This window comes from Lemur catta, chromosome 15 (genome assembly GCF_020740605.2).
Source record: "Lemur catta isolate mLemCat1 chromosome 15, mLemCat1.pri, whole genome shotgun sequence".
Taxonomy (NCBI): Eukaryota; Metazoa; Chordata; class Mammalia; order Primates; family Lemuridae; genus Lemur; species Lemur catta.
In genome coordinates this window covers 39,301,736-39,325,284 of record NC_059142.1, presented here as the reverse complement: position 1 = coordinate 39,325,284, position 23,549 = coordinate 39,301,736, and the positions used below count along the sequence as shown (strand labels likewise).

The 23,549-nt window shown below is 56.0% G+C and overlaps 3 protein-coding genes across 11 annotated transcripts in view; 2 read left to right on the top strand and 1 right to left on the bottom strand.

The window, feature by feature from the left end:
- The window catches only part of ZNF385C (zinc finger protein 385C), a 26,632-nt gene extending 7,491 nt beyond the window's left edge, over positions 1–19,141 (top strand). The window contains exons 2-8 of one of the 4 annotated variants that reach the window (XM_045526549.1): positions 11,096–11,241; positions 12,832–12,942; positions 14,342–14,507; positions 15,751–16,041; positions 16,512–16,708; positions 17,075–17,185; positions 17,691–19,141. In XM_045526549.1, coding sequence (XP_045382505.1) covers positions 11,096–11,241; positions 12,832–12,942; positions 14,342–14,507; positions 15,751–16,041; positions 16,512–16,708; positions 17,075–17,185; positions 17,691–17,927 — 1,259 coding nt within the window. In that variant the 3' untranslated portion in view covers positions 17,928–19,141. Of the gene's footprint in view, positions 1–11,092; positions 11,242–12,831; positions 12,943–14,341; positions 14,508–15,747; positions 16,042–16,511; positions 16,709–17,074; positions 17,186–17,690 lie in introns of all 4 variants that reach the window. The other 3 variants (XM_045526546.1, XM_045526548.1, XM_045526547.1) reach the window with 3 other exon arrangements.
- Positions 1,710–10,748, top strand: C15H17orf113 (chromosome 15 C17orf113 homolog). 2 transcript variants are annotated; one of them, XM_045526545.1, is made up of 3 exons: positions 1,710–1,755; positions 5,833–6,561; positions 8,132–10,748. In XM_045526545.1, the coding sequence occupies exons 2-3, from the start codon at positions 6,019–6,021 to the stop codon at positions 9,614–9,616; spliced, it is 2,028 nt and encodes a 675-aa protein (XP_045382501.1). In that variant the 5' UTR covers positions 1,710–1,755; positions 5,833–6,018; the 3' UTR covers positions 9,617–10,748. The 2 variants fall into 2 exon arrangements, with proteins under 2 accessions (XP_045382501.1, XP_045382500.1); XM_045526544.1 differs by lacking the exon at positions 1,710–1,755 and having other exon boundaries at positions 4,004–6,561.
- NKIRAS2 (NFKB inhibitor interacting Ras like 2) lies at positions 19,082–23,549 on the bottom strand. Of its 5 annotated transcripts, XR_006728986.1 has the most exons (6): positions 23,331–23,499; positions 22,328–22,435; positions 21,354–21,595; positions 20,626–20,718; positions 19,769–19,874; positions 19,082–19,559 (listed from the first exon to the last, which is right to left on the bottom strand). XR_006728986.1 is itself a non-coding variant. In XM_045526554.1 (5 exons), the coding sequence occupies exons 2-5, from the start codon at positions 22,419–22,421 to the stop codon at positions 19,824–19,826; spliced, it is 480 nt and encodes a 159-aa protein (XP_045382510.1). In that variant the 5' UTR covers positions 22,422–22,435; positions 23,331–23,499; the 3' UTR covers positions 19,082–19,823. The 5 variants fall into 5 exon arrangements, 4 of the variants coding, with proteins under 4 accessions (XP_045382510.1, XP_045382508.1, XP_045382507.1 ...); XM_045526554.1 differs by having other exon boundaries at positions 19,082–19,874; XM_045526552.1 differs by having other exon boundaries at positions 19,082–20,718; positions 23,395–23,549.

Below are 23,549 nucleotides of genomic sequence, written 5' to 3'. Positions count from 1 at the left end.
AGGGTGGTGTTATTTCATAAGATGCCTGCTCTGTGCCCCTTCCTCAGCCTTGGCTGGACCCCTGGGGTCAGCCTCTTCTCCTGCACTCGACTCGGTCTGGTTTGTTCGTATATTTGACCAGAACCAGCAACCCACCCCCTTGAGGCAGCAGTCCAGTGAGCTGTGGATCCTGGCTGTGGACCCAGGCCAGGTTGGGGAGGAACTGCTCCAAGACACTTAGAGTGGCTGTTCTGCTGCAAAATGCCATCAAAGAAGACCTACTCCCCACTGGACCCTCTCAGGGGTGTAGAATGCTACACCTGGCAGGCTATAGGGTGCCATTCTGGGGCAAGTGTGGAGGCTGCATCGTCACCCTTCATTTGAGTGTAGCCAGGAGCCAGGCCACACATGTATGTGCACGTGCCGTGACTCATGCAGCATCCCAGCGGCCCTGGGGCCAGGGTTCATGGTGAATGTCAGAGGCAGATGGTGGGTGGCACAGAGCAGTGCTGTGTGAAGGATGCTGAGGAGGAGTTCCCCTCCAGTGGCTGCTGGGACCTCAAACCAATGTGCACCCTAGGCCTTGTGCAGGAGAGCAGTGTCCCCAATTGTGAGGGTGCTGGAAGGCATTTCCAGGTGACTTTGTGCTTCCAGGAAGGGGAGACTGGGTCACCACGTACCTTGGCATCCCCCCTGATCCACAGTGGCAGGCCCACGCTCTCTGCAAATGGCCCCACACTCACCTCATTTGATCCTCAGACCCATTCTTGTCCTGCCCTGTCATCCTCCCTGGCTGTAATTTCCCACTTCCCAGATGAGGAAACTGAGGCCACAGCTAAGTGTCGAGTCCAAGGCCTTGGAGTGAAACATAACTGGAGCTCCATCCCAGGCCTCTGGACTCCAGGCCTCCAGGTGGAGGAGGGTCAGGGTGCTCACACCCCACATTCCCCCTGCAGGGAACCCATCCCTTCTCTTCACCTCTGTGGGGAACCCAGACAGGGGCAAGGGTTGCCTGTGCACCTGAGATATGGGTTCTAGGAAGAGGTCGCTCCAGGGTCCCTCTCTCCCTCCCTCCCTCCCTCCCTGTTTTCCCCATTCTGTCATCCCCATTACAAATAACTCATTAGACTAAATGCTGGGCTCAAACTCCTCGGGAGGCTACCCTCTAGGCAGGAAGGTCAAGGTTCTGGAAAGAGCCTTGCAGCATCTGGCACTGCCCGCTTCAGCTCCACCTGCACCTTTTCGGACCTGCAGTGCACTTTCAACTTCCCGATGGCTCTTTGCTTTGCCATCCCACCCCCTGGAATGCCCTGCCCTTGGTAAAATGTCACTTATCCTGCTGTGAAACCTAACTGACTCGCCCTGCAGACCAGTTAGCTTGCTCCCCCCTCCTGGGTGACCCCAGAGCACTTGCTTCCTAACTCTCAGAGCACTTGGCCGCCTGTAGCCACCACCCTCGTCTGTCACGGCTGTGAGCGCCTCTAGGAACCGCGGGTGAAACGTGAGGACCAAATGAACTCCTGCGGTCTAGCCTGAGTCGCTCGTGCTGCAGCGCGCGGTGGCGGAGGCTGAGGGCGAGGCGGGCGGGAGTCGCGGCAGGTGGGCGCGGCCAGGTGAGCCCCGGGGGCGCCGCCTGCCCTGCCCGCGACCCCAGCCCGCGCGGGAGGCTGGCGCCTCTTCGCCCCCGTTACCACTAGTGGCTGCTGTCGCTCAGTGGAGCCCAAGGAGACCGCGGCCAGAGCGTCCACCGCCCAAGATGGTGGCTCCCGTGTCGCCGTGAGTGTGTGCGGGCGGGGCGGGCGCGCGGGCCGGGCGGGCGGACGCCGGGTGCCTCTGTGGGACCCGGCCGAGGGCTCTGTCCCCACGCGCCCCCCAGAGGAAGTTCCCCAGCCCTCCCCGTCCCAGCCCCCGGGAGGCTGGGTGAGGGGGTGCAGGGGGGCCCCGTCTCACCTGGGCGGCCAGGGGAGGGGGCGCCTACTCCGCCCAGAGCATGGACTCCTGATAGTGGGGTCCCCAAGGAAGGGGCCCAAAAGAGCCAGGGGAGAAGGTTGTGGACCCCCATACGGGGGCCACATCAATAGTGTTCGAGGCTCACCTGCCGAGGTGGAAGGGAGGAGGGGGGACAGACCCACACACAACCACCCAGGGGCCCTCAAGTTGTGCCGGCTCCCGTCCATCTGGCCAGGGTCTGAGACAAGTGTGCCTTCCTGGTCAGCCTTGGTCACCACTGAACCTAGGAAGTCATGTTTTATCCACACCTCACCCCACCCCGCTTGGTTCCCTCAGGTTGAGGTGGGGGCAGTGTCATGGATTTTGACCTGTGTTTTTTTAGAGCAGCTCTGTCCGGTAGAACTTTCTGGGATGATATAAATGGTCTCTGTCTGCGCTGTCCAATACAACAGCTGCTAGCCACAAGTGGCTACTGAGCACTGGAAAAGTGGCTAGTGTGAGTTGAATTTTAAAATTCTTCTTTAATGTGAATTAATTTAAACAGCCACATGTGGCTAGTGGCGGCTGCCCTGGACAGCGCACGTTTAGCATCTCCACCGTCCAGTGCTCTGCCTACCTACTCTTTTGCTCTGCAGAACGGGGCAGGGTAGCCAGCTTCTAGGTAGATGGAAGGGAACTGACAAACTTCCAGAAGGGTATCACCTTGGTCCTGCACCCCCCACCCATTCTAAGATCCTTCGGGTAGTGGGCGGGACGAGGTCATAGGATCACAGAATCTTGGGAGGAAAGGATGCCAAAGGCAGCTGTTTAACCACCCAGCAGGTGCTCCCTTGCTGTCTCTTGGTCACTCACTGCCCAAACTTTGTGACCTGCGGGGTGTCCGGCACTATTCCCTGTCTGCGGTCCAGACATGAAGTTAGTTACCTTTCCTGCCCTCAGGGAACTTGCTTGAGGGACGGGGCAGAGAGGGGATGAAGCAACAGAGCTAACAGACATAAGCAGAGATTTGTAAGCTGTGGGGCGTGCAATGGAGGGAACAAACGGGAGCAGTGGCAGAAAAGAAGATTTTCTGACAAAGGACGATCAGAGAAGCCTCCTCTGAGGAAGGGATGGTTAAGCTAAGGCCAGAGGGGAAATGGAATAGGCCAAGTAAAGCATTGGGAGGGCAGGAGGGAACATTCTGGAAGAAGGGACAGCACATGCTAGGGATGAGAACCTGGCGCTCTGGAGGAACTGCGAGAAGGCTGGCATTGCTAGAAGGGGAGGGAGACATGAGTGGCCACCAGAGAAGTCAGCAACCCTGGCACTTGGCAGACCTCAAAGGGATTCTGGCACAGGCCTTAGACATAAGGGTGGTGGAGGGATTTTAAGCAGTGTGTTTTGAAAAGCCTGCTCTGGCTCAAAGGTGGGCAAGAGTGGAAACTCAGAGTGCCATTGGGAAGCAACTGCATAAGTCTAGGCAAAAGATGAAGGTGGCTTGGACAAAGCCACCAGGCAGCAGTGTGGCGAGAAGGGACGTTAGAAGCATGTTGTGGAGTGGAATCCACAGGTCCTGTGGATGGACCAGGTGCTGGATGAGGGGAGAGCAGAGGTCAGAAGGGCAGGTTTCTGGCCAGAGCCCCTGGGAAAGAGGATGGGTCTCATTTCTGGAGATGGGGATGACTGGGAGGGAGCATATTGTCCATCTCGAGTTCCATCCTGTCTGGAGTTCCAGCTAGACAGGCCAGAGGGCAGCCGCATGGGGCCGTGTGGCGCCCAGGCTGGGGTTGTGTATTTCAGAGTGGTCTGCAGAGATGGTTCTGAAATCTTGGGACAGTTTGTTGTTGGGAAGAGGAGGAGGTGATGACCTCCAGAGGCCAGGGAGTGGCTGACAGAGGGAAAGAAAACCTGGGGATGTGGGGTCTTGGAAGCCAAGAGAAAAGTGTGTCAAGGAGGGTGTGGTGAGCAGCTCCACGTGCCATGCAGAGTCCGGGGAAGAGCACCAATGAGTTTCCCCTGCATCTGGCAGGACAGAGGCCTTTCCTTATATTGAATGGGCTGGCCCTGGAATTCTCCTCATCTACCCTTGTTTTTTTTCCCTACCCATTATGTGCCAGTTCCACACAGGGCACTGGGTATACACATCAAGTGGACAAGACAGAGTCACTGTTGTCTCGGAGCTTAGAATCGTCTAATCGACAGTCTCAGAAACAGGACATTCTTCCATGTAGCCAAAACAAATCCTTTCCTTCTGTTAAACAACCAGCTTTTACTGAGAAGCATCTTAATGCCAAGCCCAGTACAGGGACTTAGAGATGTGACAACGAGCAAACGTGGTCTTGGCCTCCCTGGAACCTAGTGCAGAGATACATACAGGATGCTTGCGTTTGCCATACTGTATTGCAGAGACGCATGCGCAGGGAACTGTGGGGCTAGAGGACAGGCACCAGCCCAGGTTGGGAGGATCAGGGTGGCAGAGGGGATGCCTGAGCTGCTGTCAAGGAATGAGTGGGAATTAGCCAGGGGAAGAGGAGGGATAGGGAATCCTGGGCTCTGAAGATGAAGGCAGGGACAAAAGCAACAGTGTGGTGTATGCAGAGAATGGTGGGCCTTTGGGGTTGGTCAGGCAGACAGGAGTGGCAGGAAGCTCTGGACATGTTCCGAGGCCAGGAAGCGTCTTTTTGGTGCATGGTGAGGTGTGTAGACTTCGGCAGTGGGGTGTGGCTGAAGAGGTGGAAGCAAGGGGGTGACACAATTGGATCTGGGTGTGAGCTTGCTCTCACTGGCTGCTGGGGGAAGAGGGGGAAGTGGCCGTGCAGAGACAGAGGCAGCTGCAGTATCCGGGTGAGACAGTGAGAGCCCGAACTGGGCCAAGGCTGGGCAGCTAGGGAGAGAGGTGGTGGAGCCCAGGGTCTCAGCGTGGCCTCTGGGGTCAGGAGGGTGTGGGTTCTAATTCTGCTTCAGCCACTTACTGCTTTTGAAACCTTGGGCAAGCCAGTTAAAGTCACGGGGCCTCGGTTTCCTCCTCTCCAAAATGAGGATAATAGCACCCACCCTGGTCTCCTCATGGTCATTGTACAGTACTGGCACAGGGCCTGACTCAGTTCATGCTCGCCAAATGGTACTGCTGCTGTTACCAGGAGGCACAGAGAGGAGGGGACAGGGTGGAGAGATAATTAGAATGTAGAGTGGGCAGGTTTTGGTCAATGGCTGGACATGGACTTCTGGTCCTCAACTGCCCATCCTGGCCTGGGGAGGTGGTGGAGTGAGGGAGGCAGAGGCAACCAGCTAGCTGCCTTCAGTCTGGGGCCTGGCCCCTGGAGCAGCCCCCGGTCTGGGCCACCTCCCCAGAACCACACTACCAGTGTCGTGCGTGTGCGTGCGTGAGTGTGCGCCTGTGAGTGTAGGGAAGGGCGCTCTAGAGGAAGCAAATCCCGTTCCTCAATCCCATGGCTTGTGAAGCTCAGCCTTGTGCTGACTTCCTCCTCATGAAATCGATGACTGTGGGCTGGAAGCACCAGTCGTCCTTTGGGCTGGGAGTCAGGATGTCACATTTTAGTCCTGGCTCAGCTACCAATCGCTCATGAGCCCTGAGAACCACTATCTGTCTCCAGATTCAGTTTCCCCAGCTATAAAACGTGATTGTGTAGATGGTACGAGTCTCTCCAGCTGAGTTCTAAGAAGCTTCAGCAGTCAGAGCTAATCGATGCCTTGTCCTGGGTGGAAGGAGACCTCGGAGGGGGCTGGGGTTCCCACACCTCCCAGCTTTGGATAACACTGTAGGGCCCTTTGCATGACCTCGCTCACTCCCAATAGCCCCTAGCTGGGGAGGGCTCTGTGGACAGCATGAACCCTACTGCCCAGCTAAACCACCCCCTCCACCATGGACCCCTAACACCTCTCCCTTGTCTCTTTCGTCTCCAGTCTCCTGCCGGCAGGAATAAACTTTCCAGGCTAAGTTAGATAGATGGTCCCCGTTAGCCTGACGGGCTGCCCCCTCCTGCCTCCCCACCCACTCCCTCGTCAAGAGAGCTGCCTGTGTGTGGGGGGGAGGCAGGGGGCTAAGAGCATTTGGGTGGGGGTTGGGGGTCCCCTGCCCCAAGAGCAGGAATGGTGCCCCCTGGGAAGAAACCAGCGGGAGAGGCCTCCAACTCCAACAAGAAGTGCAAGCGTTACTTCAACGAGCACTGGAAACAGGAGTTTACCTGGCTGGACTTTGACTATGAGCGGAAGCTGATGTTCTGCCTCGAGTGCCGCCAGGCCCTGGTGCGGAACAAGCATGGCAAGGCCGAGAACGCCTTCACGGTGGGCACCGACAACTTCCAGCGCCACGCCCTGCTGCGCCACGTCACCTCAGGAGCCCACCGCCAGGCTCTGGCTGTCAACCAGGGCCAGCCGCCTTTGGAGGGCCAGGCTGAGGGAGGAGGGGCCTGCCCAGGCCTGGCTACCACCCCCACCTGCAAGGGCGTCAAGGTGGAGGTGGACCCAGCCAAAGTGGCTGTGCTGACCACTGTGTACTGCATGGCCAAGGAGGATGTGCCCGACGACCGCTGCTCTGCCCTGCTCGAGCTGCAGAGGTTCAACCTGTGCCAGGCGCTGCTGGGCACAGAGCATGGCGATTACTACAGCCCCAGGAGGGTGAGGGACATGCAGGTGGGTGGCAGCCAGAGGTACAGGGAAGGGCTTGGGGAGGGAGAGCCACGTGGGAACAGCCCCAGCATGCCAGGCCCCTAGGCAGCAGCCAGGGCACTTCATTCATACCTTCACCCTTCAGAACCCTCACTGAGGGCCTACTATGTGCCTGGCGCTGGGCCAGCTGCAGGGGGTACAACTGTGAAGAGGTCAGACCAGGCCCTGTCTTTGTGGGACACAGGGATGCTCTTCTCACTGCCTAGGCCAGAGGTTGCAAACTGGCCGCCTGGGGGTTTGCTTGGCCCACACATGTGTTTTATTGGTTTTCACAGTGTTTTTGAAAAACTCAAATTAGTTTCCAACTTTAAAAAATCAGAAGAGGTTAGGTGTGGTGGCTCACACCTGTAATCCTAGCACTTTGGGAGGCTGGGGAGCAAGGATCACTTGAGGCCAGGAGTTTGAGACCAACCTGGGCAACATAGTGAGACCTCATCTTTAAAAAAAAAAAAAAAAAATCAGATTACATATAAAGTCTGGATTTGTGGCTCCTATTGAAAAGTGAGGGCTCCATGTTGTCAGGGCAGGATGTGCTGGAGCTGGAGAGGAGGGCATGGACTTGCCGTGGTCTTCCCCATTCTCTCTGGTTTATCGTTGGCCCACGTCAAATTCAATATCACCCAATATCACCTCTGTGGCCCCTGGAGGCATGCAAGTTGCAGCTCTGTCCTAGGTACTAGCTGTGTATGTCCTGGGGGGCTGGGGGGGTGGGAATTGGATCTCATCCTACAGAGAAATGACAAATAGACAAACAGAGCACACGGCTGAGACCTTGTGTAACTGGTCGCGAGTTGGGAGTGAACTATCGGTTAATTCCTGAGCAAGGTGATGAAGGGAGACCCCCAGGAACAAGGCAGACTGGGGCGATGTTGTAGGAGAACACAAGGAAAAAACTAGCCTTCCTAGGGCTCTTTATGGTTCATAAAGCACTTTTACTATTTATAATTCACAATAACCCTTTGAGAAGATTTAGGGCAGGTGCTAACTCAGAGCAGGTATTAAAGCTGAGAACACTGCTGGGCATGGTGGCTCACATCTATAATCCCAGCACTTTGGGAGGTTGAGGTGGGAGAATTGCTTAAAGCCAGGAGTTCAAGACCAGCCTAGGCAACATAGTGAGACTTCTTCTCTACAAAAAATTTAACAATTAGCCAGGTGTTGGCAGGCTCTTGTAGTCCCAGCTACTTAGGAGGCTGAGGCAGGAGGATTGCCTGAGCCCAGGAGTTTGAGGTTGCAGTGAGCTATGATGATGCCACTGTACTCCAGCCTGGGTGACAGAGCAAGACCCTCTCTCAAGAAAAGAAAAGAAGAAAAGAAAAGAAAAGAAAAGAAAAAATAGAGCTGAGAAAACTGAGGCTCAGAGAGGTGAAGTGACTGGTACAAGGTAGCACCACCAGTAACTGGCAAAGCCAGGACTGGTCCCTAAGTCTGTCTGACCCCAAGGCCTGTGCTCTTTCCACCACCTGGCACTGTCTCCCCCTCTCAGGACAAACTAACTCTGTCCTCTCTCTCTTTCTCTCCCTGGCTGTCCCAGGTGGCCATTGCCAGCGTCCTGCACACAGAGGCCTGCCAGCGCCTGAAGGCATCCCCGTATGTGGGGCTGGTGTTGGACGAGACCAAGGACTGGGCTGAGTCCCACAGTCTGGCCCTGTTTGCCACTTCGGTGTCCCCCTGCGATGGCCAGCCTGCCACCACCTTCCTGGGCAGTGTGGAGCTGCAGGAGGGTGAGGCCACGGCTGGCCAACTCCTGGACATCCTGCAGGCCTTTGGCATATCCGCACCCAAGCTGGCCTGGCTCAGCTCAAGCCTCCCCAGTGACCGCCTGAGGAGTGTAGGCCCCCAGCTGCGGGCCACTTGCCCACTCCTCACGGAGCTGCACTGCCTCCCTGGCCGGACAGACCCTGAGCCCCCTCCCTACCTGGGTGAATATGAGAGCATACTGGATTCCCTATTCCGCCTCCATGGTGGCCCCAGTTCCCATATGGTCCCTGAGCTCCGGGCAGCATTGGACCTTGCAGCTATTGACTTGGCAGGGCCCCGGCCAGTGCCCTGGGCCTCCCTGCTGCCTGTCATAGAAGCTGTGGCTGAGGCCTGGCCTTGCCTGGTGCCCACCCTGGAGTCTGCAGCCCCAGCCTCGCCTACGGCTGGGGCCCTGGCCCTGGCCCTGCGCCAGTTCACCTTTGTGGCCTTCACACAGCTGCTGCTGGACGCTCTGCCCTCTGTGCAGAAGCTCGCCCTTGTCCTGCAGCCAGAAGAGCCGGACTTGGCCTTGCTGCAGCCCCTGGTGATGACGGCTACAGCCTCCCTCCAAGCTCAGCGCGGCTCAGGTGGGGCCCGCCTCCAGAGCTTCCTGCAGGAACTGGCGTCCTCGGACCCTGACGCGGGCAGCGGGCGCTGCACCTACCGCGGCGTGGAGCTGCTCGGCTACTCCCAGGCTGCGGTCCGGGGCTTGGAGCAGCTCCGGGGGTCTTTCCTGGACTCCATGCGGAGGGGGCTGCGGGACTCCTACCCCGGGCCCTCGCTGGACGCCGTGGCCGCGTTCGCGGCGATCTTCGACCCCCGCCGCTACCCGCAGGCGCCGGAGGAGCTGGGCGCACACGGCGAGGGCGCGCTGCGGGTGCTGCTGCGGGGCTTCGCGCCTGCCGTGGTGCGCCAGCGGGCGCTGGGCGACTTCGCCCTCTTCAAGCGCGTGGTGTTCGGCCTCGGGCGGCTCGGCCCGCGGGCCCTGTGCGCCCAGCTGGCGTGCGAGCACTCCGAGCTGCACGAGCTCTTCCCCGACTTCGCCGCACTCGCCGCCTTGGCCTTGGCGCTGCCCGCGGGCGCCGGCCTCCTGGACAAGGTCGGCCGCAGCCGGGAGCTGCGGTGGTGGGGGCAGAGCGGGGCTGGGGAAGGCCGGGGCGGCCACGTGGTGAAGATTGCAGTGGATGGGCCCCCGCTGCATGATTTTGACTTTGCGCTGGCCGTGGAGTTCTTAGAGAGTGGGTGGGGAGAGGGGCTCCTCGGGTCTCAGCTCACCTAAAGGTGACCGCCTTCTGTCTGCCCAGCCAGCCTGGGGCCCTGGGCACTCCAAGGGCCAAGCTGGGCCTGACCGTGCTAACCCCAGGCTGACTTAGTAGCTATGGACTCCCTGGGCCCTGGGGCCCCCCACCTGCCTTCCACATGCTTGCTCTGCCTGGTGGACTGTGGAGGAAGGGACTGGGTCCAGAGGGGCCTGGGCATGTGGGCAGGAGGTGCTAGGGTCTGGGGCACTCTAAGTCACTCCTGTCATTTGCAGAGTTGGTGAGGAGTAGCTAGCTCACCCTTTAATCTTCTAGACTCGGCCCAAGTTTTGGCCCTAGAAAAAAAGATGGGAGTTCTTGGTTGGAGGCAGGAAACCTGGGCCTCAGGAATTGACAGGTGAGGAAAAGGAGAATTGGCCCTTGACTATGTCCTAGACCCGCTCCTGACAGTAACCCTTCTCTTCACATGTGACTGGGGAGCGCCATACTTGTTTTTGACACACAGCACATCACCCTCTCTGTGCAGAAGCTAGTGGTTCGAGGGCACAACAGTTCAAGAGAGGTAGTGGTGCCCTCCCTCTCCTCCTTACCAATAAGCTGCCTTAGGGCTTTTCTGTATGTGACAGTGTATATAGACTTATAAGTCTATAAATGTAAAATAAATCTATCCTATCTTTCATAGTGTTAACACACAAAAATCTAAAAGGACTTCTTTTGGTTTTGCAATGACAAGGGCCAAAAAAGTCCCAAATGGACTGAATTTTTTGCTAAGTTTTTCTTCCTCAAAGTCTGGTTGCTCTCCAAGTTCCTAGCCCTCCCCTGCCCATGCCTCAGATCTTTAAGACCAAAGACTGCAGAACCACAGTGCTGTACCTGCTGCCTCTGGGGCCTGGCCTCGGGCCTGACCCGGGAATCCGTGTTTATTTGTCTCCTGGGGGAAGCGGTTTTGGCCTCACCAGAGCTGGGGATCACATCCCTTCAGATCCCATGGGGTTCCCATTCCTGCCGGTCTGCCCGTCCGCCCTGGCTGTGAATGTGTGGGGATCTGGAGGGAGGGGAAGATAGTTAGAGTGAGAGGGGAGGGGCCTGGCCTTTTCCCTAGACCCCGGGGTTTGAGTTTAATTTGCAATAAAGTGGAAACCCAGCACATAATGCAGTCTCCAATGTGGTGTGTATGTCAGGCCCCCCCCCCCCCGCCCCCCAGCCTTCTGTCCCTTCTCTTGGCTGGACTCCCCTTGGGGGTTTGGTGGGCTGTTATGCTCTGTGTAGGGGCGGGAGGGTCATTCTTTTGGGCTGGGAGCCTGAAGCTGTGGACTCTGCTACCCCAACTGTGGGGAGGAGGGGCACAGAAATGGGGCCTGTAATTGCCCTGGGTTTGGCTGGTGGCACTTTGTGAAGAGGGACAGGAGTCTGCCCTGGCTCCACTCCCGAGAAGCCTACCAGCCTCTTGTTGTGGCTGCTCCCCGTTTCAGACCCTGCCCTTCTTCCTCCTGCAGCAGGCCCGGCCTCCAGTGCCCCCAGCCCCCTGCTGGCCTCCCTGCCCCTGCCCACCCGGCCTCTGCAGCCCCCGCTGGACTTCAAGCACTTGCTCGCCTTCCACTTCAATGGCGCCGCCCCGCTCAGTCTCTTCCCCAACTTCAGCACGGTACGGGCCGGGCTGGTGGGTGGGGGCATGCAGCCAAGCTTGCGGGTGGGCAGAAGGTGGGCTCAGAGGGGCCAGCTCTCTGCAGCTGGGTCTAATCAAGAGCTCATTCTCCTCCTACGTTCCCCAGTAGGACTAGGTGCTCCCCAAATAGGGACCCTGGGCCCTGCCCTCTCCTAGGCTGGAGAATAAGACGGTATCACCCCTCTCCCCACCCTGCCATCACAACTACTGGGCCTACAGGGCCTGTAAACTGTAGGTTCCACTTGGGTTTTTGTATAGGGACTTTTGTGGAAGATCTGTGTGTGTCTGTGTGCAATTGAGGTGTGCCCGTCTGTTGTAGAGTGTGTCTCTGTAGGTCTTTGTGTGTTATATGTGGATGTGAGTTTGTATGTTGGTGTCCAGTGTGTGTGTTTATAAACAACCCTTTATGCCTGGGTAATTGTATGTAATCAATATGTGTGCCTATGTATCTGAGGGTTTTTTGTGTCTTTGTGTCTTCTGTGTATGTGTTTGGTGTATGTCTGACCTCTGGGCACATGCGTTTTTGTGTGGTTTGTCTGTGGTCGTGTGCCATTTGTATGCATGTGAGCGTGTATCGTGCTGCTTGTTTGTAAATTCATAACTGCCTGTGAGCTTCTGTGCTGTGTGTCCTGTGCACTAGTCTGCACATTTCCATGTGTGTAAGTGTGTGAATGACAAGTGCGGTATGAATTTTATGTCACCTCGCCAGCCTTGGGTGCTGTGAGTGTTGGAACCTCTTTTATATTCTCAGGGAAGTTTCTGCACCCATGCGCTTCTCTAAAAGCTCTGTTTGCTTCCTTGGGAAGGTTTGGAAAGTTTCTCTTGACAAGTTCAGACAACAGCTTTTGGCCCAACCACCTAGGCCCCCGAGAAAAGGGAACGTAAAGGCTTGGTTCGGTAGAAAAAAAAAATAACTTAAAGTAAGGAAAAGAAAAAAACACCCAAATTATTAATAATATTCCAAAGAAATGATCCTACTACTCAGGGAACCCTCAGACCTTCACGTGCTGCTGCCTGGCCCCCCACGTACCCCCACCTCCCCAGCCTGGCCTCATTCTCTCAAGAGAGCTTGTCAGAAGCCTCAGGCCCTGTGACTGGCAGATCTGATGAGATAAGAGGTATCAGCCTCCAGCCCACAGCTCCAGGCCCAAAGGCCGGGGTTGTAGGGGAAGAAATTCCAATAGAAGGATTCTTTGTCCCCTCCCTGCCTCTCCTTGTGACCAACTCTCTGTCCCAATGTTGTAATTCTTGCAAAGGAGAAAAAAAAAAAACTGACCCAGAGAGGCAGGAAGAGATGCCAGGGTGATCACCAGGACATTGTTCTATTTCCCAAAATCCTGTAGGTCACTCTGGCCATCCCCCTGCCTCCGAACAGAAGTCCGGGCTGATAGATAAAGTCAGCCAGGGATGAGACTGTTCCTTTTTCTGTCTAAAATCCACAGGACGGGGAAGTTCTTCCTAGAGGCTGACCTCAGCCCTCCCTGGTAGTCTTGAGTTTTGGGAATTTTTTACTGCCCCCACCTCCTGAGCCAACCCCAGGGTGATTGTGCCATCCCACCCCCTTCACAGATGGACCCAGTGCAGAAAGCTGTCATCAGCCACACGTTTGGGGTCCCCTCCCCTCTGAAGAAGAAGCTCTTCATTTCCTGTAACATCTGTCACCTGAGGTTCAACTCAGCGGTGAGAGGGAGTAGGAGAGGCAGGCCTGGGGAGGGGTGTGTGGGGAGGGCTGGAGACTGGGCTTCCAGAGTCTTCCCAGGAGGAATACAGGTGGCAAAGGGGCTGTGGTCCGTCTTTTCCATCCTATCCTCTCCTCTCCTCTCTCCAGATTCCTCTGCCCCTTCCCTCAACCCTTCACTGCTCAGCTCCAGCCCCCTGGGACTCCATCCCCATCCCCAATCCCCCCTCTCCACTCCTACCTCCTGCAGGCAGGCCTTTCTCCTGTTCTGGATCCTTCCCCCACTCTGGGTCCCGGTGGCCACCCCATTAGCTCCTGGTCTGGAGTTGAGTTCTTAAAGCACCTGAGAATTTACAGAATGTGTTCATGCTCATCTGAATTATTTAATAGCTCTTACGACACACCTGAGATGGACAGAGGCACTATCATCCCTGCTTTTCAGATGGGGAAACTGAGCATCAGAGAGGTTAGGTGACTTGCCTAAAGCCACACAGCTAGTAAGTAGCAAAGCTGGGATTTGAACCCAGGACTGGCTGACCTTAAAAGCCTGCATACTTTCTACCCTAGCTAGAGGAGGAGCCTCATTTTGGCCTCCCAGGGAAAGTTTACCTCCTGTCCAGGCAATCGGGTTTAGGCTAGGTGTCAGCAGGACTGCTGTAGTGAGGGGTCTAGGGAGGGGCCACGGGCCTGTCTTTCCTACATTGGGGAATGGTAGGCCGGGGAGCAACAAGGGGGGACCCTTAGATGACATTGACAGGCTAGATTTGGGGGTTCCCGCCAGGTTTTCAGGTTACATGAGTTCCGCAAAAAAAAGGACAGAGAATTTGCGCTGAGGGAGCGACCATGTCTTCCTCATGCAGGCCCCTGGCACAGTGCCTGGGAACCAGCAGGCTCAATAACTACCTGTTTAAAAATGAACAAAGGGATGAATGTTTTGGGTGCATATACCCCTAAGTGTGAGGACTGCTCTCCATTTGTACATTTATAAACTTGATGACTAACATTCATTGAGCATCTATTGTATATATATACTAGGTCCTTATAATTCATGTTCCCATTTAATTTTGAAAATCCCTTGAGGTCAGTATTGTCACAAAGTTTATGGGTGAGGAAATTCAGGCTTAGAGAGGTGAGGTGACTTGCCCAAAGATGCACAGCTGCTAAGTGGCTGAACTGGAATTTGAAGGCAGAGGCTGCTTGCCTTGGAGCTCAAGTATGAGAACACATTTTGTAAACCTCGGGGCCACTCATGCTGTGATGATGAGGACAATGACAAGGATTTGCTCCTTGTGAGACCCAAGCCCTGCCTCCCTTTGGCCTGTCCCCCTGCTCCGCTCCTGCTTTGGATGGGGCATGTGGACTCAGTGAATGAATGGTGACCTCATGCCCTCCCGTCCCCAGAACCAAGCTGAAGCACATTACAAAGGCCACAAACACGCCAGAAAACTCAAGGCTGTCGAAGCTGCCAAGAGCAAGCAGAGGCCACAAACCCTGGCCCAGGATGGGGCAGTGGTGTCCCCGGCCCTGACACTGGCCAGTGGAGCCCCCGGAGAGCCACAGAGCAAAGGTCAGTCTCTTCTTCTCCGCCCCTCCCCGCTCCACTCTGAAATCTGATTTCTGAAAAAGAGTTGAGAGATTTCTGCTTATTAATTTTGCTTGTGTTGGAGTATTCCATACATACAACAAAGGCACGTGCATCTACAGCTCGATGAATTGTCCCAGTCTGAACATACCCTGATCAGCAAACATGTTCCCAGCACCCAGAAGCCAGCTTTGGGCCCCTCCCAGTCACCATCTTGCCGTATTAGCTTCCTAGGGCTGCCATCACGAATGACTACAAACTGGGTGGCTGAAAACAACAGAAATGTTTTTTCCCACAGTTCTGAAGTCTGAAATCAAGGTGTTGACGGGGTTGGCTCCTTCTTGGGGACTCAGAGGCAGAAACTGCTCCAGCCTTTGGTGGCTGCGGCAGTCCTCTGCGTTCCCTGGCTTGTAGATGCATCTACGATCTCTGCCTCCGTCTTCACACCACGTTCTCCCCTGTGTGCCTCTCTGTCCACATGCTCTTCTTATAGGGACACCAGTCACTGGATTAGTCCCCCCATAATCCAGCATGACCTCGCCTTAACTAATTTTAACTGCAAAGACACTGTGTCTAAATAAGGTCACATTCTGAGGTTCCAGATGGACATGAATTTTGGGGGGAGATACTATTCAACCAGCTACAGATCCTGATTTTTCTCTGCATACATCAGTTTCACTTGGGTTTGATGAATCAGAGTATGTAGGTTTTTGTGTCTGGGTTTTGTTCCTCTCATGTTCATCAACATTGTGTCTGCAAGATTCATCCATGTTGCTGCATGTAGCTGCAGTTGGTTCTTTTTCATTGCTATTAGTGCTCCACAGCATGACCATACCACTGTTTTCACAAAAGTTATTCTTTTGTTGGTGGCCATTTGGATGGTTTCCAGTTTTATGCTATTACGAATAGTGCTCTGTGAACATTCTAGTGCATCTTTTTGGTGATTTCTGCTTATTTAATGGTTAGCAAATAACTAGAATATCAGGGCTTTGAGGGCTTTCTGAGACTACTCTGTCCAACATTATAATTTCAGCTGGGGAAACTGAGGCCCAAGTCTGCCCAGTGAGTTAGGGGGAGAGTGGGGGCCCGGGATCCAGTGCTGGTTACCCCTCTTCCAGGGACCCCTCCACCCTACCATGTCACCTCCATCATCAGTGGTTGGAATCATGGTCCAGAGGATCATCTCAGGCCTCATACTCTCCCCCGATGCCTTCCATGTCCCCAGCAGTTCCTGCAGCTCCTCCTCTCAGCCCTCCACTCCAGCCACCAGTGACTCCGGACCCTGCACCCAGGGAGCCAGCCCATGCAGATCTCTTGGACGCTGCCTCCTCTTCCTCTTCTTCCTCCTGCCCATCTTGCTCCCCAGAGCCTGGGAGAGAGGCACCAGGGCCTGAGCCGGCGGCGGCTGCTGTGGAAAGCAGTGTGAGTGGGGAAGGCAGGAGCGAGAAGGGGCGCCTCTACTGCCCCACGTGTAAGGTGACCGTGAACTCGGCCTCCCAACTTCAGGCTCACAACACAGGTCAGTGCCCGCAGGAGCTGGAGCCTGGGGGAGGTGGGGGACAGGCAGGCCTGCGTTCCCGGGTGCTTTACTCAAGGACTGGGTAGCAGATGTGTTGTATGCAGCTGTTATTGGGCAGGCATTGCTGGGCTCTCCCGTTCATCCCTGGGGAGGCAGAATTGGGAAGAGGAATCTGGGGCAGTAAGAACTAAAGGTCACTACATTTCTGAAAGGTCACCCCAGAGAAGACAGGAGATACTTCCTCCATCTCTCGTTAGATCAGAAGCAGAAGGGACTCAAATTAGAGCAAAAGGGAAGCTGACCCGTCGCGCTGCAAGAAGACCTTCCTTGGGGGAGGTTGGCATGAAGAGAAAAGCTGGGAGGAGAAATCTGATGTGGCTGGAGGGCAGCGTACGTGCAGAGCAGCCATGAGGTTGAGGGGCCCTTGCAGCCCCTCTTCTGCACTGATACACTTTCTTCCCTCCCTCCAGGAGCCAAGCACCGGTGGATGGTGGAAGGTCAGCGAGGGGCTCCCCGCAGGGGCCGGGGCCGCCCGGTGCCCCGGGGAGGGGCTGGACACAAGGCCAAGAGAGTGACAGGGGGCCGGGGTGGCCGGCAGGGGCCCAGCCCCCCCTTCCACTGTGCCCTCTGTCAGCTCCAGGTCAATTCAGAGACTCAGCTCAAGCAGGTGGGAAAAGTGGGGCCAGGATTGGGGCTGGAGCCAGGGGCGGTGGCTGGGGCAGGGCAAGGTAGGAGAAGAGGAAGCCTGGAGACAGAGGGCAGGTAGAGCAGAATAGGGAGGGCTGGGGGTGTGTGTGTGTGCAGGAGTGAGGCCAGCTGGCCATGGGCTCCTTGAGGGTGAAGGCCAAGTCCTACTTCCCCTTCCCAGGGCCTCGCTCCTGGGAGCTGTGAGGGAGAGGTGAGGACTCAGGCAACATGCTTTGAACGTGTGAGTAGTGGGTAAAGGAAAGGCGAGACAGTTGAGGATGACAGAGTAGTCTTAGGGTCCTTGGGCTTCCTAGTCTTGTCCCCAGTCTATCTGTCTGTTCATTAGCACATGAGCAGCAGGAGGCACAAAGACCGCCTGGCGGGGAAGCCCCCCAAGCCCTCCAGCCAGCACAGCAAGCTGCAGAAGCACGCAGCCCTGGCCGTGAGTATCCTCAAGGTATCTGTCTCCAGGCAACAGAGCTGGGACCCGGGTGGGGACGGGAGAGGGTGGGCTGGCGGTGGGGTCCAACTGGGGGTGGGGCAGGAAGGAAGCTGCCCAGCTCAGAGGCAGAGAAGGAGCTGGGGCTGGGTTTTGGGCTGTCCTGGGATCTGCCCAGAGGAATTTCCGGGGAGGCGGGCTTGGATAGGAGCTGGGCTGGGGCAGGAACCTTAGGGTCCAGAGCGAGGGGTGGGCGTGCATCTCCTAGAGACCATCCCCACCCCACCCGCACCCTCCTCCCTTCTCCCACCCTGAGATTTTCCTCCCTCTGGTCAGGAAGACAGGTGGTAGAGAAAGCCCTTTGGAATGAATATTGGGGGTGGAAAGGGAGGAGAGGATTTAGGTTTGGAACTCTAAAAGGCACGTTTTTCCTGCAGCAAAACACCAGAGGATGGGGCCCGGGGAGGGGGTGGGATTTTCTGGGTTACAGACTGTGTCCATTCCTTTTTTTTTTTCTGTGTAGTCTAAACTGGCCTTGCAGAAGCAACTCACCAAGACGCTGGCAGCCCGCTTCCTACCCAGCCCACTCCCCACCACAGCCGCTGCCATCTGTGCCCTGCCTGGGCCCCTGGCCCTCCGGCCTGCCCCCACAGCAGCCACTACCCTATTTCCAGCTCCACTCCTGGGCCCAGCTCTGTTTCGCACCCCAGCGGGAGCCGTCCGCCCTGCCACGGGACCCATCGTCTTTGCCCCGTATTAGCCCTCATGGGGAGGCCAGGGCTGAGTTCCCAACAGCCACTCGCCATCTCCTCCTGTCCTAAAGATGCTTCTGTTTCCGACATCCCACAGAGACTGCCTTCCACAGTTTAGGGGGTCCTGCCCAAACTAGGAAGGGCTGGGCTTGTTTTAAGGGCAGCTGCCCTTCCCTGTCTGGACTGGGGATTCAACCAGTAGCCCCCTGGTCCAAGGACCATTCCCACCCTCCTTTCCCAGGCCTTCTGGGCTAGTCCTAGGCTCCCCTGCACCTCCCAGCCTGATAAATCCCAAAGATGTATGCAAAATCCCAGCCCCAGCCATGTGGTGCTCTCATTTTCATGGACCCAAGACCTACACCCACATGGCCAGACTCCAGGAATCCTGGCTTCTACAAGCCAGTCTCTCCCAGCATGGGACAAGCCTGTGACCTCCACAGCCAGGCTCAGGGCCTCACTGGATTCTCTGGAGTCACTGGAGATAGCGGATAGGGTCTCAAGCTGGAGTGGGCACAAGGCTATCAGGACAAGGTGACCGTGGGGGTGTGGCAAAAGACCATGGAAAAGAAAAGGGGACCCAAGAGTCCCTTGATCAAGCAGTGCTAAGGTGAGGCAGAGCCAAGGAAGTAGGGTGAGGGCTGGCTCTGAAAGCTTTGGGGGGGCCTCATCTGTTCAGACAAGATGCAGCTAGAATGGGGCAGGTGATGGTGATGTTCTGACTGGGCCCAATTTCAATAGAGGGAGTGACCCATCCCACAAAAGCTCTCCCTTCCTGGCCTTTCGCTGAGTCCTCCTGAACCTCAGCTCTTGTGGGGGGGGGGTGTCACTGGGTCTCCCTCAGACTATGGACCAGGCTAACACCAAATCCCCCCAGGGGTCCCAAAGGAAGAGCTTCCCCTCCAACTCCCCACCCCTGGTCCCCAGCACTAAACTCAGCTTTCCCTCTTCTCAACCGGACCAGCACCCCACTGTGAAGCAGAGTGCTGGGATGCAGTCCGACACCCGCTCGCAGGACCCATCCTCATGCTGTCAAAGTCAGTGTCACAAACTCCATCCCACCCCTTACCCCACAGTATGGGACTTTGCCAGTGTCCATCTGTACCTTGTTTTTTTAAAAAGATATTTCCAATGGGAGAACAAGAAAAAGGGGGGAGGGCAGGGAAACTTTTTGATAACAGCAGTTGTGGTTTTATTGTGTCCAAAGCATCAATAAATTAACTTGAAGCCCAAGCCTGTACATGTCCTAATCCTACTTGCCCAGCCCTGGGCACCTGCTCGGCTCGCCTCCCGTCCTGGGGAGAAGGGGCGAGTGTTGGAGGTTGCCTGGCTGCAGGGTCTCGCCCAGGCTAGGTGTGTGCACTAGAAGCACAAGGTGGGCACGGGAAGTTGTGTGTTGGAAGCTGGCTGTACAGCTGGCTGAGCGTGTAGCCACCCTCTGAGCCCCGGCAGAAGACCCGTCAGCTCCTGAGAAGCTGCTACTGGTTTGCCTCGTTCTGTTCAGGCATCTGAGGTAAGAAGGGCTTTAGAGGAGCACCTTGGCCAGCCTTCACCGCAGCAGCAGGCGTGTAAATACAGGTCACTTTTAAATAGAAGTCCAGCCATGAGCTGAAAACCACCACAGGAAGGGATGAAGAACAGCCCTGCGGGCGAGAGGTCTGCAGGTTGGGCACTGAGCAGCCACTCTGGCGACCGAGTGGAAAGAGCACTCCCGCCCCCTGGTGGCTGGAGGGAGCGTTGTCCCAGCCGCCAGGGCCGGTGGGCTTAGCACCTTGAAGAGGGAGAGGCCACAGCTTTATAAAACCATAGCGCTGGAGAGGATCCAAGAGATAGGCTAAGCAACTCCAGTCACCTTACAGATGAGAAAACTGGCGCCGAGAGGGGCAAGGTCTTGCTGGGTCACAAAGTCAGCTGGTCATCGCTCCATTCCACCTCGACCAATGAGGCCCATCTGCTCCCTGAGCAGGAAGAGGAAGTGAAACAATTGGGGGGGGTGGGAGGGGTGTTTAGAACAGAAAATTACACTCCCAGGAAGCTAGCTTCTTCCAGCTAGGGAAAGGACTAGGAGAAAGGTCAGGGTGAGGGATGAGGACACACCCCTAATGCCAGCATACACACACAAGAAGCCTGGACACTCCTGCTCTAGAATCCAGGCGTGTGTGTGCGTGTGCGTGTGTTTTACTGGCAGGAAGCCCAGAAGGTGGGACCCCTATAATAGGAACCAGACCCTAGAATGGCCACCTCTGCATGGTAGCTCTGCTTCTGGTCCAGAGCAGATGGAAGGGACACTGACCCACAACCACCCCAGGTGACAGTGGGGCAGACAGGATGAAAGCTGGGGGTGGGGAGGAAGCTGGATGTTTGAAGGGAGGGTGTGCTAACCAAGATTCTCTGCACTTCCTGGAGTTCAGAGGGAGCAAAAGTGGCCTGGGCCTGCCTAGTGGGGAGCTCCCCTGCTGACTAGGAAGGACAGCTTGCCTGCCCCTCCCCTGCTTTGCTCTCAGCCCATTTTCTGGAGCCCCTAGAATGGGGCTGGGAGAATGAAGAAGGAATGGCAGCTCTTCAGCCATCCAAGGAGCCACTGCCCTTGTTCTTCCGGCTGAGGGGAAAGGCCGACTTGCTCTGGGGCTGGGTCATCTTGCTGGCCAGGTAAACAAAGGGCTCCAGGAGGGAGCGGCGGTCAGCCACCGACACCTCCCACAGCTTCACCTTCTCCGACTTGGCCCAATGCTGAGCCACGTCTGGGTCTACACGCCGCTGCTCCTGGAGATCACACTTGTTGCCAAGGACCACAATGGTGACCTGGGGAAGAGGGACAGAGTAGAGGCCTGTGGATATACCATGGACCCAAGAACAGGTATAGGGCTGGTAGCCACCTAGGAATTCTATGAGAGAAAAGTCTCAATGGCTGATGTCTTATGTCTTTCTATATTAGAAACTATTGATGGAGGGGAAGGAAATGGTTGTTTTTTCTTCTTCCTCTGTTCAAATTCTGGCCTCCATCTGCCCCCCCACCCCCCGGAGTTCCATCACAAGCCCTGTTGTCACCCATACATACTCATTGCCAGCAGTCACTAGTTCTGACTAAACAACTGGTGAGGAAGCACACCCAGAATAGCTGTAGATTAGACAGGGATTTTGGAGAACAGAAGAGCCTTCATAGCTAACAATCCAGAACTGCCAAGAAGAAAGATTAGGGGGGCTTCATGTGTTAGGTCAGGGACCCCATAAGCTAAAGAGAAGCCTCTTTGGTTGAGCAGCCTCAACACGTGGCCACCTCTGGGGTGAAGACTTTCAGTGGCCTCTACCCCACCTTTAGCTCCTAACCCACCTCCTGGCAACTAAGTGGAGAACAGAGCCATGCCACGCCCCCCAAAGCCAGCCCAGGACCCACACTCTCTCACCACTGATGCTCCCAAGGAGCCCAGGACACGCACCTCCTTCTTGTCCTTCGATTTGTCAATCTCCTTCTTGAGCAGCTCCACACGCTGAAAGGACTCTCGGCTGTCCGTGCTGTAGACCAGGACGTAGCCATCAGTGCAGGAGAAGCAGTGCCGAGGCAGTTCAGCCCCATCTCGGAGCCCCCGGGTGTCATAGAAACGCACCTGCTCTCGCACCCCCCGGTCCGTCTCAATGGAGCCCACATAGATGTCCTCCTGCGTCTCGATCATCTCAGAACCTGGGATAAAATGAGAAAACTGTTTGAAGTGGGCAAGGAAATAGGAAACGTGAGTGACGAGGACATCCTAACAGGCTGCCCAGACAGGGAGAGAAAGGAATGTGGGGGCTGAGGAGTAGAGGCCAGAGAACTGAAAGTCTGGCCAGGACTAAAATGATTCGGGGAAACAGACGTTAATCTCACACTCCTACCATGCTAAGCAAAAGTGTGACATGGGAGCTTGTCCTCCCTATCTTGGATGTTGGGTTTCCTCCCTCCAGATTTGTTTAATGCTGTAGAGTTGGGGTTTATGATGTTTTACTCTTCAGGGTACAAAAACCACCAGGAGCAGCTCTTAGCCTTTGCATATTGTGATCAAATCCTACTCCCTGGGCCGGGTGCGGTGGCTCACGCCTGTAATCCTAGCACTCTGGGAGGCTAAGGCAGGAGGATCGCTTGAGGTCAGGAGTTCGAGGCAAGCCTTAGGAAGAGTGAGACCTCGTCTCTACTAAAAATAGAAAAATTAGCCGGGCGTGGTGGTGCATACCTGTAGTCCCAGCTATTTGGGAGGCTGAAGCAGGAGGATCACCTGAGCCCAGAAGTTTGAGGTTGCTGAGAGCTAGGTTGACGCCATGGCACTCTAGCCTGGGCAACAGAGTGAGACTCTGCCCCCACCCCCCAAAAACAAAAACAAATCGTATTCCTTATTCTTCACTTTCTTCCACCATTCCCCCCACCACCACCAACACTCACCCACTACATGGTTCCCATACAGAAGCTGCTCCAGGATTGAAGTTTTGCCCACAGATGCCTGGCCGCACACGACTACCTTGCAGCTCTTCCCCATGCTTGGGCTTCAACCTTGGGGAACAGAAGCGCACTGAGTGAGGAGAGGGAAGAGAGGATCAAAACAGAAGGCAGACCTCCCATAACTGAGAGCCTAAGTTCTGCACTGACTGCATAGCCTCAGGGATTCAGTACCTCCCTATCCAGCGGAGAGTATTGAACTGATCTATGTCCACTACTGGCCCGTGAGCTGTATTTTATTCATCTTTGCTATTCTCAGTACTTAGCCAGTACCTGGCACAATGCACGTGCTCAGTTAATGTTGCTATAAATAGAGAGGAGAGTCACTAGTTTAAAGAAACCACTAGCCGGGTTCCTTTCTGTGCACAAGATGTGGAGGATCCGTTAGTTAAGGGAGCTCAGCCCAAGTTCTTCTCTTCAACCATGACCCCATGGAAAAAGAAGCAGGAATAGTATTTTGTGTGGCTGTCTTAAGCCACCTCATCTGGGAAGAGTGAGCAAACAGAAAAGATAATTTGCTTTTCTCTACGATTTACCTGGACAAACAATTCCCTCTAACCCCCAGTCAAGTCCATGGCTAAGATGAAGAACATCAGAGCAGAGTGAAGAAATCTAAGAAAAAAAGCCTTTGGGAAGGAGACAATTTCTGCGGCCCTTGGACTGAAAGACCCAGAAGAGAAAGCCCAGACACAGAAACTCGATTTCTGAAGAGGCCCCAGGCAGAGATCTCCCCAAAGGCAAACTTCCAAACACAAGCTCCCCAAGAGCTCCGGACAAGATTCCCCCCACAAAGAGCAGAGATAGAGACCACTTCCCAAGAGGGTCCCAGACAGAAACCTCCCCGCGGAAGCTCCTGACACAGGCCCTCTCCCCATGTAGTGAGTCTCGCGACTAAGGGATACCCCAGAAGAGGCTGCCACAGGGGTCAGAGGAAATAAGAGGCAGAGACCTGCCACCTTTAGAGGCGGAGGCCGGTCCCGGCGCTGGGCGAGCCTCGCCTCCTAGCTCCGCACCTCCCGGGGCCCCGCGGCACCAGCCGGGCCCCTTGCAGCGCGCGGGTCCAGGGGCGGGGCGGCGCGACCGCAAGCGCTCCCCTCTGTCTCCGGGGTCAGCGGGCTCCGTCGGTCCCCGCCCCCGCCGCGTGCCCGCCCCCCAGCTTCCGTCCGGC